This window comes from Ceratotherium simum, chromosome 37 (assembly GCF_057802395.1).
Source record: "Ceratotherium simum simum isolate JZ-2026a chromosome 37, ASM5780239v1, whole genome shotgun sequence".
NCBI lineage: Eukaryota > Metazoa > Chordata > Mammalia > Perissodactyla > Rhinocerotidae > Ceratotherium > Ceratotherium simum.
Genome location: NC_141936.1, coordinates 12,981,306 through 12,996,206, shown reverse-complemented (window position 1 = coordinate 12,996,206; position 14,901 = coordinate 12,981,306). Strand labels below are relative to the sequence as shown.

At 36.8% G+C, this 14,901-nt stretch overlaps 1 protein-coding gene across 7 annotated transcripts in view; it reads left to right on the top strand.

Moving 5' to 3' along the window:
* The window catches only part of AGFG1 (ArfGAP with FG repeats 1), an 81,125-nt gene that overhangs the window by 32,341 nt on the left and 33,883 nt on the right, over positions 1-14,901 (top strand). For all 7 annotated transcript variants that reach the window (XM_087424738.1, XM_087424737.1, XM_014785360.2 and 4 more), the window contains exon 3: positions 12,373-12,488. In XM_087424738.1, coding sequence (XP_087280864.1) covers positions 12,373-12,488 — 116 coding nt within the window. The remainder of the gene's footprint in view (positions 1-12,372; positions 12,489-14,901) is intronic.

The following is a 14,901-nucleotide window of genomic DNA, read 5'->3' as shown; positions in this document are numbered from 1 at the left end:
TTCCCCTCCAGTTATTTACTCCTATTCTCTCTCTCCCTTTCCTCTCTTCCTTCTTCTCTCTCCTCCTTCCCTTCCCCCTCTCTCAACCCAATCAGTTGTTCAGTAGTTTCCCACTATCTGGATTTTGCTGATTCCATCCGTGTACTGTCAGTGTTCTCCTGTCATCTCAGTTACCTGTAAATTGGTAGTTGGACCTAGTAGCTTCTTAAGATTCACGTTTAATTTGGGGAAGGGAGAAGACCCACTTTCACAGGTTGAGTAGTATGTTCCTTTATGGAGAGGTACATTTTTTTAGGGTGGGGGGGGTTATGTTAGCAGCTGCTAATACTTGACACGTACATCCAAGCCTTAATTAAGCCTTGTAAAATGGTGATATTCTAACTTAGTGATTTTCCAAGTGCAGTTTGAGGACCTGTGGGGGATCCTTGAGACCTTTTCAGGGGTTCTGTAAGGTCAAAAAAATTTTAATAATAATTCTAAGGCTTGATTTGCTGTTTTTACTTCTATTCTCATGAGTTATACAGTGGAGTTTTCCAGAAGCTACATAACATAAAAATGCAGAAGCAGATGAGAAAACAGCTGTCTTCTGTTTAACCAGGTATTAATGAAATTTGCAAAAATGTAAAACAGGGCCACTCTTCACTAATTTTTTTGTTATAGAAAATATAGCTGTTTTCATAAATAAAAGTTATTTACATTAATATGCTATGGTTTCATTGTTATTCTTTTTTAAGTACATTAAAACTACTCGTAAATGTATCAGTAGATATATGCACATAAACAAAGCCATTTGTGGTCCTCAGTGTTTAACTGTTTTCAAAATAATGAGTTAGTTCCATGACATCTTCCAACAGTGACCAATTAGGTTTTTTTTTTAAATCTCATTATGGAATTATTTGTTTGATATGTTTCAGTCAGTTGCAGTTATTCTTATTGATGCTCAAATTTTCCCTTTTGGACAATGAGATAATCTGTTTTGGAAACCTACTTAAAACACACGTCTTCTGCAAATCTCATGTTTACTTAGAAGAGCTTTGGCTGAATATTCCTTTTTCTTTTTTTTTTTTTTTTTTCAATAAACCAGTGAACCACCCATATATTTGCAAATGTTTAAGGGAAACTAAATGTTTCTTCTCTTCCTCATGATTGATTTACGTAGAATATGGTACAGGTCAGGTTTACTTCAGAGGCTTGTTTTGCATTTGAGCCAGTGAGTATCTCTCTGTTCCTTTGCCAGAGGCTGCATTCTCAACCTTAGTCAGCTGCCTGGCAAATGCATGCCTTCAGTCACCAGGACAACCAGACAATAGAGTGTCAGTACAGATCAGTCACTATCATTGAGCCTTAGATTGAACTAAACAATGAATAAGTCGTGGTACACTGGTATTGATGCTATGGGTAAACCAATGATAATCCACAAATAGTTCTTATTTCACATCAAGACAAGTAAATAAAACTCTGTTCTTAATATTCAATTCTAAAGGAAGTATGATCAGACCAGCTTGCCCATTCTACTCCCTTGCTCAGCTCCTCATTTGTTTTAGTTATATTCTGGAAAACGTAAAAAATGTAAAATTTACTCTGTAGAGAGAGAGAAACATAAAGCTTTAGTTAATTTTTCCTTCTTGTCAAGCTTGCTTATCAAATTCTAACTATCTTTAGGAATGAGAATGCTTTGCTTTAAGAGGCTTCGCAAATTAAGTTTAGAACAATTGGAACCAAAACACTGATGGGAATTTTTTTTCCTTTTTAGAAAATGATTCTAAAGTTCATCCGTAAGAACAAAGAAGTAAAACTAGCTGGGAAGAATGTGTAAACCTGAGTAAATAGGATTGGCTCTACTTAGATACTAAATATGTCTCCATATTTATAGGCAATAATTTGCAATATAAGCATGCAGGAATTACAGCAATCTGAAACTAGTGCAAGAATAGGCACAGATCAGTAGACGAGATCCTGAGATATACTCTAATGTCTCTCTATATTAAGTCTGTGTATGAAGTTATAAAATAAATGGAGTTCAGTGGTCCATTGTGAAAGAAATTGGTTATTCAATAAATGGAGAGTCAATTAGAATGTTAACTGACATGGTATACCAAAATAAATTTCAGAAAAATTTTAGAGTTAAAATTTAAAAGCCATAAAAATATAAAACACAGCCTCATAGTATCTCCCTACAAGATACTTATTAATCCCAAAGTGAAAAATAGTGACTTTATTATGGGGAAATCGGGCATATGGCATTTTAACCAAGTAATCAAAATTAACATCACCAGGAACATGCTTCCTGATATGATGCACTAAGAAGGATACATTACTTATGTGATATTCCTTCCCAAAATGTATAACATGAATTTAATCATGAAGAAATCTAAATTAAGGAACATATTACAAAAAAACTGGCCCGTACTCTTCAAAGATGTCAAGATCGTGAAAGACAAAGTCAGACTAAGTAACTCTTTCAGATTAAAGGAGACTAAGGAGACAAGACAGTTACGGATTCTGCACCAGGAGAAGCTTTTTCTTTTGCTGTAAAGGACATTATTAAGATAATTGGTTAGTCTGTGGATTAGATAGTAATAGTGTAAAATGTTAATTTCCTGGTTTTGATGATTGTGCTGTGGTTATATAAAAGAATGTCCTTATTTTTAGGAGATACACACTTAGAGGTAAAAGGTTCATGTCTCTAAATGGTTTGGAAAAAATTTTATCTCGAGAATGATAAAGCAAATGTTAACTTAGAGACTGGGTAAGGGGTATATGGGTTTTCTTTCTACCACACTTGCAACTTTTCTTTAAAACAAATTATTTCATAACTAAATAAACAGACAAAACTAAATTGTAGTGTTTAAGATTGTATACATTTGGGGGTGGACAACAAAAAAAAACACAAAGAAGTGATTACCATAAAAATTAATAGAAAATATAGCTAACTATGTATGTAACAGTTGAGTGTGTAAGGACTTTATCGACTAAAAGCAATGGGAGGAATCAAACAGTAAAAATTGATAAATTTAACTAGCTAAAACATGGAAACTTGTTAAAGACATAGCAAACAGTTAAAAGGCAGAGCAGTTGTTTTGTTACCCATACAGGGTATTAATTTACATATGTCATCTTAGTTTGAGAAAGTAGGGCAATTGATAATTTTTCTCAAAACTACTATGACTTCACTGATATAAATCTTACATTTATAAAGCTCTTTATAATTTACAAAGCACATTCATGAATAAAGGTGTGTGGCTAGGGGGTGAGGGGTGCTTACCAAGCTCATGCTCCTTGCTGAAGGAAGAAAGGAGGAAGGCTCCCTGGTCTGGGAAAACCGCAAAATACACAGCTGATTGGACCAGGAATGGACGCCTGACCCTATGGGCCAGTGACTTATCAGAATCTCTGTCTTTCAGGAAACTGAATTAAGATTCACAGAAGCTGGAGTCAAATAACGAATCGCTTAAACTGAAAAGGCAGTATTATAGTTGGGCCATGTGCAGTCTAACAAGCAAACAGGAAAAAAATTGTACTAAGATAAGCAAGTGCAGGGATTAGACTTAGCATGAGAAGCAAAAGTGATAAACTGTGTGTTTGGAGGTCGTGGAGAGAGGAGGCTTAGCAAACAGATACTCAAACCACCTAGGTCTCAAATATCTTCCTGTTTGCAGCCCAGGTTCCCATAAAGTTTTTGTTTCGTTTTTTCGAAATGTTGTTGTATGCTTCCCTTAAACTTGTGTCTGTGTTTTGGTTTTTTGCAACCTTTCTGGAACACAATTCTGTCTGACATTAGAGACATTAAATGAAATAAGGCATGGGAATGTACTGTGATTTGTGTATACTGCCTTTTACTAAGTCTCCATAATAGGTGTCTGAATTAGAGCTGCTGGTCTCCTTCACATCCCACAGGCACTTGCAAGTAAGTTTTATTGCTGTTTCCACTGCATTTAATTTCTCTCTAGTGTTCTAAATATTTGCTTCTTTTATCTTTTCTATTTTTTTATACTTATCAACAAGTGTTAAATACCTATTAATCTTTCCCTGAAACTTACTCTGATACTTTTTCTCCTTTATTCTCAAGTGAATGGGTATGTATAATAAATTGGCCCTTAGATAGTCCTCACTCTTGGAAAGTTCTTCCTCCAGGGAAAGACTTCTTTCATTTTAGGCTCATCTCTCTTTTATTGCCTAGGCACATTATAACACCTGCCTCTAACACAGGCTTTTATTTATTATCCTATTTAAATCATTATTATTCTTGAATGTTGGGATGGTATCATAGTAAGTCTATAGTTGCAGGTAAGTCAGGGGTCAGCAAACGTTTTCTGTAAAAGGTCAGATAATAAATATTAGGCTTTGTGGACCATACATACGGTCCCCAGAGCAGCCCTAGATAATAAACAAACAGGTGGGTGTGGCTATGTTCTAACTAAACATTAGCTACAAGCACAGGCCGGAGGCCAGATTTAGCCTGTGAGATGGAATTTGCTAACCTCTGGCCTATATATGATATGAGAATTTGGATCAGTGAATTTATTACTTCCGAATGAGTAAGTTGGTTAAGCCCCTTTATTTTCTAGGTCAGCATGAATATTTTAGATGGAACAAAGAAAAAAAGATAATTTCTACTGTACAGATACTTCAGGGCTGTTAGGAAGTTGCTTTCGTTCATGCAAAAGATATTTATTTAGTGTCTACTATGTGTCAAGCACTGAGAATACAAATAGTGGTGAATCAGAGAAAAGGTTCCTACCTCATGAAATTTACATTTTAGAAATTGTGAGAAAAAGGGTGTGAAAATAAATATTATGTTGTGATAACGTGTATCTGAGGTTTGGTGTGGGGATGCTGCCCTTTTGGATTGGATGGTCAGGGAAGACTTTCTGAGGAGGCCTGTGTGGCTGGAAAGAGTGATGATACAAGATGAGTTTGGAGTTATTTAGTGGGACCTAAATAGGCCCTGGTGAAGAATTTGATTCTTATGCCAAGGAAGCCATTATAAGGTAGTTTGTGCTTAAATTAAAAAAAAAAATAAAACAACCTAGATTAAATAAATAGCATTTGATATCTCGTTAAGTCTGATACTCCCTCACGCATTCGTTTATGTGTCTGGTTCACAAAGGCCCTTGGTATCTCAGTGACCGGCACATTTAGCTTGTGTGTGCCTGTTTTCAGTGACTAAGTTGCATATTTCCTAATTCTTGCTAGTACATTTTATAAAACCACATTATAATTTTTTTTTTGTGGAAGATTGGCCCTGAGCTAACATCTGTTGCCAATGTTCCTCCTTTTTTCCTTTTTTCTCCCCAAAGCCCCAGTAGATAGTCGTATGTCATAGTTGTATATCCTCTAGTCACTCTATGTGGGACACTGCCTCAGCATGGCTTGATGAGCAGTGAGTAGGTCTGAGCCCAGGATCCGAACCGGCGAACCGTGGGCCACCAAAGAGGAGCACTCGAACTTAACCACTACGCCACCAGGCCAGCCCCTAAAACCACATTTTAAGGTAGAATATACCATGCAGTCCTAAAAAGATGTGTGTAAATGAAAGACTGTCCATTTTTCTTGCGTAAGGCTTATAGATAGTTTTTTTTTTTTCCCTGCAAGCATATAATGAGTGTGTTTAGATAGACCATCACTGAGAAATATCTATCAGCTGGTGGTCTAGAAATACTAGCATAGTCATGCTAATGTAGGCTGGATGAGTATAGGAAATGCTAATAATGTACTTGTTTTTCTAGTAGTTAACCTGAGTCATGGCATGCATTTGAGATATTTTTCTGATTGTGACTTTTTAGGGCAAAAAATCGTTTCTTCTGGTCCGGGCCAGCCCGGTGGCATAGGCGGTTAAGTGCGTGCACTCCGCTGCGGCAGCCCGGGGTTCGCCGGTTCGGATCCCGGGCGCACACCGACACACTGCTTGGCAAGCCATGCTCTGGCGGCGTCCCATATAAAGTGGAGGAAGATGGGCACGGATGTTAGCCCAGGGCCAGTCTTCCTCAGCAAAAAAAGAGGAGGATTGGCAGATGTTAGCACAGGGCTGATCTCTTCACAAAAAAAAAATTATTAACAAAAAAAAACCGTTTCTTCCTTTTAGGTCAAAATAATTTATTGATGATAAAATTTTTTATAGATCCATAGTAACTCTCTAGGTAGTTCCTGTTTGTTAATATTTATTTCTGTTCAATTTTTCTTTCTGCTTCTAAAAAGTGGGTCTTAGTTACCTGTTCATGAATTTTTCAATTCTTTGTCTCCTTTATTGTTTAATTGTTCCTGTCTTACATACAGAGGGAGGCAGTAATCCTCCGTCTCTCCACTAAGGAGAGAAAGAACAAAAAAGAGTCTGAAAAAGAATTGGTTGTAAATAGATTGGCTTAATGAAAAAAAGATTCTCTAATTACAGAGCATCTTTCTGTCCTTTCCTTATTTTTATATTTTTCTACCTAGAGGTTGCAACCAGAGTCATGCCACATTGTTCATTCTTTGTATCCTTTTTATGAAAATAGAGGTTTGAATAAAAGGTAAATATCCATTCCAGCAAGTTCCTGCTGTATTTTGCTGTCCCTGAGAGGATTACGAAGCTATGTCATCTCTATCCTTACCTATTTTCCTTCTCAAGCCTGATGCAACACTGTTTTCTTACCCCTCCTTTTATATGAGTAATTGAGAATTAATATGGATGCTTCCTATTTTTGATGTTTGTAATTGAGTTTGTTAAATTTCTTGCAGTGCATATATTTATTATCATGATTTGGGTGTAGTGCTGGAGAGCTTCCATCTACCCTTCTAGCTCTAGTCTTTACCCTGCTCTGGCTCCAGGCACCTGGTTTGTCTGGATCCGCAAATGGGCTTTCTTGCCTCTTTTCTTCTGGTTGAGTACAGTTCATATGCAACTTTCTGTCAGCCCATCAAAGAAAGGAAGGAGGGAGAGGTTAGGATATTTACTTTCTTAACTTCTGCTCTGTGGGATTTTTGCAGCCTGGCTACATCCTTGCATTCAAAGTCACGCCTCCCATCAAGTAGTCCTCTTTGTTTTACAGTTCTGCTGACTTCTTTCTCTCCTCCCCCTTCACTGCCAATGGGTCACGTTAGGCCCTGCTCTAACTAACTCTGGGATGCTGTACTCTCACTTGTGATTTCATTACTGCCTACCTACACTTTGTAAACAGTCTCTTCATTAAACTTTTTTCAAACTACCCAAACTGAGTGTGCCATCTGTTTCCTATGGCAACCCTGACTGATAACTATGCTTTAAAATATTTTAGATTCTGTCAGTGCCTATTATGATTGCAAATCTAAAGTAGATTAGCACTAGAATAAGGAAAAAGATTATTCTGACAATTTCATGAATTTATTCTGTAGGCTGTGTGTGATTTTTAATTTCTCTAAGATTTGGTTTTGAGTATTATCGATCTGTTTATTGAACACTTAATATGGCACAACTCATTGTTTTAAGCATTGTGGGGAATTCAAAAGTAAATGAAACACATGCTCAGCAATTCTGATATAAGGCAGTTTGTAATGAGTTTCATGTGAGAGGTACAAAGTGCTATAGAAGTTCAGAGGAGGGAGGTTATTCCATCAAGACCACTTTCATTCTGTCTGCAGCAGGAATGAAGGGAGACCCACAGTTTCCTGTGTTCCTGGTGAGACCTCCACTTTCCAGTCCTTGCTTACCATCACCACCACTGCAAACCACTTAGGAGACTAGGCCCAAAAGTAATAACTAATACTATTTAAAGTTTACTATATATGCCTGTTATGAGTGCAAAACCTATATTAACTCATTTAACCCTTCCAAGATTCCTATGAAGCAGGTTCTATTATTAAACAGAGTTGAAATTCAAACTCAGGTAGTCTGGTTCCCTAGTCCAGGCTCATAACTACCACAGCCACTGCATTATTCAATAATTAGAACTGATTAACCACCTCCCCCAAAGAGATCATCAAAACTAATTCCATAATGTGTGCAAACCTTTCAGATGATGGCTTTTAGGTGTCATTCTTGCTCCTCAGTGGTGTTTCTAGTCCTCCAGCACTGTGCTCCTCAAGTCAATAGATTTTTATCACCTGCTGTGTCTTCTTGTTGCAGTCATACCAGCCAGCCCCCCTCATTCATTATAGATTTTAGCCCCTTACTTAATGTCTTTTTTCCACTAGTGTTAATTATTTCTGCCAGTCCCAGTATCCACATTGGTAATCCACATGATTATTATAATAATAGATAAATTCAGCTTCCTGAATTCCTTGAGCTCTTATCTCCAATGATCCTTCATCCTATTTTAGACTTTTTTTTTAGCCATAACTATATCACGTCTCTGATTTTAAGTTCAAGCATCTTCTTTGACCATCACTGCTTCTCTCTTCCTAGCTCATTCCCTCTAATTTCTAATTCGGGCAATTTTGGGACAGCCATTAGGATCTCCAGTCCACTGGTAGACTTCTTTTTTGTCCATATCTTCATCATGTCTTCATTTTTCTTAAGCTAGCTTAGATTTCATGGTCTGTTGTTATAACCACTCCCTTTTAACTCCTGCCCTGTTTTACCTGACTTAAAGCCAACACTGCCTACTTTGTACCTAACAGCCAGATGAGGCTGGAGGAAAACACACAACTATTCTGCCTAGTTTCAGTTTAAATACTCATGACCTCAGGTCCTTGTCGATTGCTGCCCGCAGTCCTAGTCGATTCACTCGCCCATTCTCCTTCAACTTTGAAAATCCCTCCCCTTTCAGCTGATGGCGTTTATTTTTTTGCTTAAAAAAGCCAAGAAACAAAACAAGCAGAAAAGAGAGCTTTATACTTTCCTGTCAGCAAATCTACAGACCCGAAAGCAATTTTAGTAGAATGGTGGGAGCAGAAGCCAACTTTTAAGGGACTAAAATGTGAATGGGTCATAAGGAGATAAAGAGACTGTGACATTTTCCTAGATGTGTCCCTGGAACACTGTCTCTGTTAGATGAATCTTGCCCAATAGCAGGGTTAGTGGCTAAGTAAATTGGAGAAATGCTGAAAACTATATAACTGTATGTAGAATATAGATGGAAAGGAAGTTTCCGTCTGCTGGCCTCGATTTTGCTAAAGCATTGGTTTTCAAACTTTGGCCTATTTCACAGTCACGTTGAGGGCTTGCTAAAACACAGATTGCTGGGCACCACCTCCAGAGGTTCTGATTTCATAGGTTTGGGTGGCTCCTGAAAATTTGCATTTACAACAAGTTCTTAGGTGACACCGATGCTGCTGGTCTGGGGAATTGGGGAATCCCATTTTGAGAGCCACTTCACTTGAGTAAGAATTCAACTGCCAAGAGTGGCAGGTATGGTTAGGATTGTGAGCAACATAGAAAATAGCTCTTGTGGGGTAACGTAGAAGTAAGAGCTAACTAAAACATCAAGGAACTTTGATAGTGAGATAGCATGAATTTGTAATGGCCGCAAGTAGCTAGTTTTAATGCTTTTCCCTAGCAGTTTGGCCTGTCAGAGAGCAGGAGCAGAACTACCAGCAATTAATACAGAATTTTAATTGAATCCTGTAGGCTACTAATGTCAAATACCTATCAAACACTCGATCTTGGCTTTGTATTTCCATGATGAGTGCCAAGACAGTAACTTTATGATCTGTCTTCAACCCATCTCCTTCTTTTTATTTGTTTCTATGTTTATTATTCTTTAATAGCTTTTAGTTTAAAAAATTGTACATAGTAGTTAATAGGGGTTTTGGAATGCAAAGACTACATGTAGTATAAGTGTCCTGAACTAATTCTGTCAATTACAGTTAATAATTCTTTGGCTTTGGGCAAATGACTACCATGTGTCTTATTTTCTTTGGGAATTTTTAAAATGAAAGAATTAGAAACTTCCAGTCCTTCCTTTATAAGTGTAATTGTAAAGCCACAGAATCTTTTAAAATTACATTTTGGGAGAATCATTAGTCAGGTTTCTGTCTAAGGAGAGTCCCATATGATTCTTTTTAAGTAGCTAAGAATTTATTGGAGAATCTGGGCCTGTACAGGGTTTACGGTATTTCTGGCAGTAAGTTGCATTACCATTCCTGGGTGTCTGCTCTTCTCAGGCTTTGCCACTGGAATGTTTTTATAATGAGATTGCATCTTAGCCTAGGCCTCGTGTGTCAGCTGTTACTGCCTTAATGACTTTATAATATCTGTACTGAGCCTGGAGTAGGAGGGAACCACAAGAAATGTTGTTTTGAAACATGCTTGCGGTGCATGATAAGAGCGGACAAGGGTGGGTCCTTTTTCCTATTCTTTTATTTCTTCCTTACCCACTTCAGTGAGTAGGTAAGATTGAGAAGGATGCTGCTTTTCCTTCTCTGATTCTCAAATCTTTGTCAGGCTTTTTGAAGCTGGATACTGTGTTCTTTTCACAGTGTCATAATTGGTTATTCTTAAAAATAGTATAATTCTGGAAACTTGTGAATTTATATTTTATAGCTTTGCTGAGGAATAATTAATTACAATAACTTATGTGTGTTTAAAGTGTACAATTTGATGAGTTTTGACATACATGAAACCATCACTACAATAACAAGATAACATACATTTTCATCATCCCCAAGAGTTTAACATACATTTTCATCATCCCCAAGAGTTTTCTTGTGCCCCTTTGTAATGCATTCACTGATCTGCTTTCTGTCACTATAGACAAATTTACATTTTCCAAAATTTTAAATGAATGGAATCATACAGTATGTACTTTTGCGGGGGTTGGGAGAGGGCTCCTGACTTCTCTCAATCAGCATAATTATCTTGAGGTTTATTCATATAGTTGCTTGTATTAATAGTTTATTCCTTTTTATTGACAAATAGTATCCTACTTGGATATTCCAAAATTTATCCATTTATCTGTTGATGGACATTTGAGTTGTTTCCAGTTTGGAGTTATTAATAAAGCTGCTGTGAACATTTGTGTACAAATCTGAGTATGGACATGTGGTTTTATTTTTCTTGGGTAAATACTTAGAAGTGGGATGGCTGGGTCATATGGTGAGTGTATGTTTAACTTTTAAGAAACTACTGACTGGGCCGGCTCCGTGGCTTAGCGGTTAAGTGCGCGCGCTCTGATACTGGCGGCCCGGGTTCGGATCCCGGGCGCGCCCCAAGGCACCACTTCTCCGTCCAGCGCGAGGCCGAGTCCCACGTACAGCAGCTAGAGGGATGTGAACCTATGACATACAACTAACTATCTGCTGGGGCTTTGGGGGGCAAAAAATGAATAAATAAAATCTTAAAAAAAAAAAAAAAAAAAAAAAAGAAACTACTGACTGTCTTCCAAACTGGTTATACCATTTTACATTCTTGAGAGTTCCAGTTGTTTCACATTCTCACCAGCACATGATATGGTCAGTCTTTTTATTTTTTGCTATTCTAGTGATATCTGTGAGTAGCTATGTAGTGGGGTCTCAGTGTTATTTTAATTTGCATTTTCTACATGACTAATGATATTGGGATGCTTATTTTCCATCTGCATATCTTTGGTGAAGTGTCTGTTCAAATTTTCTGCCCACTCTTTTAAAAAAGTTGGGTTTTTTTGGTCTTTTTTATAATTGAGTTTTAAGAATTCTTTGTATATTCTGGATTCAAATTCTTTCAAGTTGTTATACTTTTTGCAAATACTTTTTATCAGTTGGTAGCTTGCCTTTTCATTTTTTCTTTTAAGTTTTTTGAGGAGCAACAGTTTTTAATTTTGATGAAGTCCACTCTATCAATTTTTCTTTATAGTTCTAAGCTCTTTGTGTCTTATTTGAATTCTGCATCATTTCATTTCTTTGATTTATCTAAAAAGTTAAATATCTCAGATTCTCATTTTTTTTTAGCAATTAGGAAAAAAAGCAGAGGAGGCAACTATAAAGCTAGACTTGTATCTGCCTTGTATTTTTGTTATTGTTGTTATACTTCAGTGGCAAATTGTTTATGATTCTAGTACTTTTTGCTTGTTCTTTCTGGATGATTTTTAAATCTGTCAAGGATCTGTGAAATTGCTGCAGTCTATTTCCTCTGTTTTATGGGGTGAGTAAACTGAGATTCATAAAGGTTACATGACTTTGCTTAATGGCCTATAGTTTATGATCATTGCAAGACCAAAAAAATCCTAGGTTCTCTCAAATCCCATTTCACTGTTTGTCTCCCTACGAGGTGCTGTTTTTTATGATGCTGTTGCTAATTCCATTTTAATGTAGCGTATTAAAATACATTTAGTTCCTTCATTTGTTGCTTCTTCATTTCTCATTGTGATAAATATTCTGCTTGAAAACAGTATTATTAAAACTAAGTAGGATCGTTTTCTGAAAGAATCATAATTTTCCCTTAAAATTTCATTAAGTAAAGATGTTGATTTTAACACTTTTGTTTTTTAATTCTTTCCAAAGGTCTGTAAACAGATTTGGCTAGGATTGTTTGATGATAGATCTTCAGCAATTCCAGACTTCAGGGATCCACAAAAAGTGAAAGAATTTCTACAAGAAAAATATGAAAAGAAAAGATGGTGAGTGAATAGTTCGTGTTTAGAGCAAAGGCTCCCCAAATCACGTTAGTTATGGGTAAGATTAGTCTGACGGAAGGAAGGAGAGGGGTAGGTAGGTAGGCAGGTACCTAGGAAATAAGGAAATAGGTAGGTATTTAGATACCCATTATACTTTGGCTTTTTGTTGGATTTGTTTTCTAAAAACCTTTACTTCTACTTTATTTTAACTCATCTTTGTCTAGCAGCAGCCAGTTCCTTGTAATTACCAAGCATCCTACCCCTTTTTGGAAAGTTAGGGATCCTTCCTTCTAATCCTTCTCCAGCCCTGCTAGCTTCTCTAGATATTTTTAGTCCTATAAAGCCTCCTTTTTTAAAATCTTCATTCATTTAGCAAGTATTTTGAAGTGTTCATTTAGCAAGTGCCTATAAACTAGGCACTACGCTAACGTTCTCATGTAGTAATCTGTCTACTTAATTGCATCTTGCAATAAGTCTTTGCTTAAAACATCCCTCACTTCCATTTTACTACCTGGTTAAGAAGGGAGCATTTATCTCCCCTAACTAAATTCATCAGCTGTTAATTTTTAAAAAGAAATTAAAACAGGTTGGACATATGGCTAGCAAGCCCTTTAAAACAGAGCAGGGAGTATATCCTTACTGCCAGTGTTCAACTACTTTGCACTCTTCGTATTTAGCTATGTGAGCACAAATTAAGCCAACTTATTAAGACTCATTAACGATGAACTCTTGCTTGTTTATCAATATTCAATAGTGTGTATTTCCTTCTTGGGGGGTTAAGAAGATGAGAGAGCGAGTCATAAATAGAATAGATAATGAGGAAGTAAATGGCCTCTTGTTTCCCCGAGGAGCTGCATTTTAACCCGGAAAATGATATATTCGAGAGCCTGTTTTGGTCCTGAGGGTATATGTGCTGTGGTTTATGGGTGAGCTATCTGTATCTTCATTCCTTGAGCACATTAGAAAGAAGTAGCTCTGATTTTTCTGCTCTGCAAACTTTGTATTCTCATTGTTCTCTAGAGGAAGCTCCTTTTTGCAAGGCAAGATTAGCTACGGGGATATTCAGTGGCAATAGATATATTAGGTATGAATAGAGATAAAAACATACCAGTAAAATTATAGTTCAGGAAAGAGGAAAATCTTAGAAGGTGGGATGATAGTAAAAACATCATGTCATAAATGATTCTCTTAAAATGAAATGTATAAATTATCCTTTTGTTGTTTTAGTTCTTAGTTTCCTAGACCTTCCACCCTGTTAGTTAGTGCCTTTCTTTTTGCATAGCCCTAGCTTAATTTTTGATTTTCCCAACAGTTTTACTTTTACCAACTCAGAATGTTAGCTTGTGTAGTAAGTCTTAGCTGGGATTTGAGACAGTTTAGCTTCAGTTAGCAAGAGAAAAGTATGTGTGAATAAGAGTTGATAGAATTAAAACCATAGATCCCTCTGCATTTATAATAATAGTAATAATAAACAATAAAAATTATTCATTCAAACCATAACCGAAGTAACTGTAAACCTCAAATAATTATAATTCATATTATTTTTCCTGTCCTGAGAAACAGGATTGAAATAATAAGAGTAATAAAAATACAAACTTTAATTGGTGGGTGGGGAGAGGGAGTGACCAACACTCAGGAGGGCCAGGACCTGTGTATTCTAAACCCATGCTTTTGCACACCTGTGACATGTAACTAGAGAGCAATGCAGTGGGTTTTTAGCACGGCATAAACAAAGTGCAGTCTCCCTCAAAATCCTCATGGTCGGCAACTACACTTAAAACAGTGAGACTGTTGTCATGCAAAGGGATTTTGAAATTGTTCTTTTGACCAATTTCCAAACTCGCTTTCTATGTTATACAAGCTTAGCTTACTTTCAGTCAGATGAGTCTTTTAAACCAAATACTGTGATCTGGTTTTATCCTTTGATAAGCCTTGGCTGTACTCAAAAATTGATACCATCAGTAATATGCCAAATTATGGGAAAGCATAACTTCCTGTATTCATTCTTCTATCCCATCATCTCTCCATTTACTGGAAAAAACAAAGCAGTTTTATTGTTTGTGATTATTATATAATTTGATAATAGCTAACACTTATGTAGCTGACATGTGTGCTAGGAACTGTTCTAATTACTTTACAAATGTTAACTTGTTTATATCTCACAGCAACCCTGTGTCCGTTTAATAGATGAAAAATTGGAGGCTCCAGGAGTGGAGGTAGTTTGCCTTAGGTTTCATGGCTTTGAATGGTGGAGCTGAGATTTGAGCTCTGTCTCTGAAACAGACAGGTGCTTTTAACCACTCTGTTTTCTTACTTCCCCCATCTACTTGACGTGGGTGGTGGGGAGGAGGGCAGGGTAGGAAAAATCTAGAAATGCAAGGAGCGAAAGCTCTTATATAATCCTAGCCTAGAGATT